Source organism: Oryza sativa, chromosome 12 (genome assembly GCF_034140825.1).
Source record: "Oryza sativa Japonica Group chromosome 12, ASM3414082v1".
In the NCBI taxonomy this organism is placed as follows: domain Eukaryota; kingdom Viridiplantae; phylum Streptophyta; class Magnoliopsida; order Poales; family Poaceae; genus Oryza; species Oryza sativa.
Genome location: NC_089046.1, coordinates 17,339,074 through 17,342,737, shown reverse-complemented (window position 1 = coordinate 17,342,737; position 3,664 = coordinate 17,339,074). Strand labels below are relative to the sequence as shown.

Here is a 3,664-nt window from a genome sequence, read left to right as displayed (position 1 = left end):
TACTAAATTTTAGCAGGATTTTTTATATAGTTACCAAAATTTGACAACAAACTAAATGTAGCTAATTTTTTTTTTTATAACTTTACCAAAACTTGGTAAAGTTGAAAATGACATCAAAGTAAACGGGCCCGATGTCTCTAGCTGGCCTACATGACTCGGCGGGCTATTAGGATTAGGCTAACAACGTGCTATGCGGCGACCTATCACGCCAAAGTCCCAAGCACGAGCGTGGCCTATGTACGGCCTGAAATCGGGCTGTGCCTGACCACCGCCTTGGACCAGGCTAGGAAAGCATGGCCCAATTCCTAGCATCCGGCAAACAGCCAAACAGGAAACTTTGGGCTTCTTCCTCCTAGTCAGCAACCATTATTCTAGATGCTTTGACATGGTCACATGGGGAAATTTTTTATATTTATCTGTATCTCTGTCTTTATGCTAATGGCCACTAACTGAAATCAAAACCTAAAGCTCAAACCTCACGCTTCTATATCATCATTAGTTGTAAGACGATGGATCAGTGCATTATATCACTTCTGAGCTGATAAGGAATAAGTTCACTTGTGGTCCCTTAACTTGTCAACGAATCCGATTTTCGTCCTTCAACCGGAAAACCAGATACAATGGGTCCCTCAACTATCAAACCGGTGCAAAGCAGGTCCCTCAGCGGTTTTGATGGTGGTTTTGGCTAATGTGGCGCCTACGTGGCCGGTTTGACTTGGTCCTCGTCCTACGTGGCGCTGACGTGGCACTGGAAGGAAAATATAAAACTAAAAAATAAAAACAAAATGTGGGGCCCACATGTCAGTCAGACAAAAAGAAAAAAGTGAACCCACCGTTAGTGGGTCCCACCATCCTCTCTATCCACGGACGATTGGACGACGGGAGACTGGGAGAGGGAGCGACCGACGCCTCTTCTCTCTCCCTCCCGCATCCTTCCTCGCCGGCCGGCGAGCGCGCACGGAGAGGGAAAAAGGCGCCGGCCGGCGAGTGGGGCGGAGACGGCAGCTGGCCCCCGCCTGCTGCGCGCCTCTTCGGCGGGCTGCGACCGCCCGTCGCCGTCGAGCCCCAGTGCCCCACCCACGGCGCCCCGCCATTGCCGGCCACCCTGCGTGTCCCCCGTTCGACCCATGCAGCGAGGCGCGCCGCATATGACCTTGAAGATCTCTCTCTCATGCACAGCACAGTGCACACACGATCTCACCACACTAGTACTAGCTACTTTGAGAGTGTAGTAGGATGAGCCAGCAAGGGATCTGGTATGGCGACGTGTTTCCGGTGACCAGAAGCCTCGCGGCCAAGCCCATCGCGCCGCGGGACGCGGCGACTTGCAGTCGGCGCGCGGAGAACCTCGTGTTGGGGAAGACGGTCAAGGGCGGCCCGGCCGCCGCCATGGAGTCCGCGGCGAGTCGTAACGAGGAGATGGGCGTCATCGGACATGACCAGTCCACGGACGCCACCGCCGAGCATGGCGTCAACGTCTCCAATACCCTCGTCCTCGGCGGCAGCCGCATCGTCACTGAGTTCGTCGCCGGCCAGGTAATCACACTGTTGCATGAACACTGTTCGTCGTTGCCGTCTCTCCGATTGTTCGAGCAGGATGATGGCGCCGCCACCCTCCGACTCCCGCAACCCTAGCTCCGTGTCGCAGACCGCCGAAGAAGTGCGCAGTGGGCGGGGGCCAGCTGCCGTCTCCGCCCCACTCGCCGGCCGGCGCCTTTTTCCCTCTCCGTGCGCGCTCGCCGGCCGGCGAGGATGGATGCCGGGAGGGAGAGACAAGAGGCGTCGGTCGCTCCCTCTCCCAGTCTCCCGTCGTCCAATCGTTTGTGGATAGAGAGGATGGTAGGACCCACTGACAGGTGGGTCCACTCTTTTTTCCTTTTGTCTAACTGATATGTGGACCTCATATTTTTGTTTTTGTTTTTAATTTTTATATTTTCCTTCCAGTGCCACGTCACCGCCACGTAGGACGCAAACAGGACACGTAGATGCCACATCGGCCAAAACCACTATCAAAACCGCTGAGGGACCTGCTTTGCACCGGTTTTGATAGTTGAGGGACCCGTTGTATCTGGTTTTTCGGTTGAAGGACGAAAATCGGATTTGTTGATAAGTTAAGGGATCTCAAGTGTACTTATTCCGAGCTGATAATGAAACACAACATAGTCTGATTAAACAGAGCCCAAACCATCTCACACACAGCCACCAGTCACCGCGTGATGGTGAGGCCCATCTAATTCATTTGTGGTCCAGCTCGACATTGAGGGATTTTTTAGGGTTTCCTTTGGATTAGTGGGGTGTCCTAGTCTGAGGGACGGCGGCGGCTGCTATCTTTGCCCTCACCATCGACGGCAGGTGGGGCCCTAACGCACGGCGCACGTGATGCGGCACCGGGGAACCTTGGCACAACGGTCGGTTCGAGAGATGGATTGGCGCGCGAATTGACGTGCCCTGGCGCGACGCTCGTTTCGGGAGATGGCTCCGTCTTTTCCGGCGTGCGTTGAGAGCCCCGGCACCACCGATGGTGCGCGTCAACCGCGTGCCTGGACGAGACACATATGCATCGAGGACACCACTATAAAATAAAGGAGTTAATTTAGATTTTGTGAAGAAAATATTGATGGTTTGCTAATGTTAATTTAGAGATTTTATAAGACGATTGATTTTATGAAGTGTGCAGTTTCGGTTGACCTTGGCGGTCAGACCGGTCGTGTGCCGCCGGTCAGACCACAGGTGTTGCGGCGGTCAGACCGGCCGGCCCGACGGTCTGACCGGCAGGATCCTGATCATGTTCGGTTTCGGGTTGTTTTGTTGGATTTGGATGTTTCCTTCGGGGATTTGGCTTCTAAATGGTTTCTATGCATATGAATATTGTTGTTATACTAATGTGAGTCAAGTTGGGACTAACTTGGGCTCGGAATATGGTTTCTTGGTTGTTGCATGTGCAGTTGTTGCTTGAGACCTCGGGAGAGTGTTACCGGTGATAGATCGGAGTCAAATTGGGAGAAGTTGATGTCCAGGGATTAAGAGATCATGCGGGATACTAAAGGCTAGAGGACAATGCATGTGGTGATGAAGAAATCCATATGGTATACAAGAGGATTTGTGTACATATGGAAAGAGGAGTCGAATTTGGAAGGGAGTCCGAATTCGGGAAGATTGTTTGAGATAAGGCAAGAGATAAGTTGGATACTTGCAAGAGAGGGTTTCCTACGTGAGTTAGGAGTCGTAAGTTGTGTTAGATTCGTGGGCTTTGCACAGCCTACCTCATGTATAAAAAGATAGGGAGGGTGAGGCCTCCCAGTATCGGTTTTACAGATATTAGAGTTGCGAGAAAGTTAGGGTTTCGAGTTTAATTCGAGATTTTGGTAAGGAGTGCTGTTGGTGCACTTTGTAAACACTAGTTGATGCAATAAAGTCAAAAAGTTTCAATCTACATCTTCGAGTTTGTCATCTACCAGTGTTTCTGGGTCCCGACGGTCTAACCGCAGGTGTGTGTGTGGTCTGACCGGTGGGATAGCAGCGTTGTGACCGGCGGGGCTACGATACGACGGTCTGACCGGCGGCGAGTGGGTGGTTCGACCGACGGCGACAGGGCTTCGTTATCAACTCCGTTTGAGGGTAATCTTTAATTCCACATAAGATTTTTGGGTTTTTGGTTTTCCCT

General features: G+C 52.1%; 1 protein-coding gene across 1 annotated transcript; it reads left to right on the top strand.

Annotated features, from left to right (window-relative positions):
• Positions 1 to 875: 875 nt before the first annotated feature.
• LOC107278683 (late embryogenesis abundant protein D-34) lies at positions 876 to 3,433 on the top strand. The gene is made up of 2 exons (XM_015763573.3): positions 876 to 1,536; positions 2,946 to 3,433. The coding sequence occupies exons 1-2, from the start codon at positions 1,237 to 1,239 to the stop codon at positions 2,979 to 2,981; spliced, it is 336 nt and encodes a 111-aa protein (XP_015619059.1). The 5' UTR covers positions 876 to 1,236; the 3' UTR covers positions 2,982 to 3,433.
• Positions 3,434 to 3,664: the final 231 nt, after the last annotated feature.

Bases quoted from the DNA above. Each gene is read 5' to 3' on its own strand.
- LOC107278683 (XM_015763573.3), top strand. From the start codon at position 1,237: ATGAGCCAGCAAGGGATCTGGTATGGCGACGTGTTTCCGGTGACCAGA. The intron at 1,537-2,945 runs GTAATCACACTG...TTGCATGTGCAG, and splicing joins CTGAGTTCGTCGCCGGCCAG to TTGTTGCTTGAGACCTCGGG.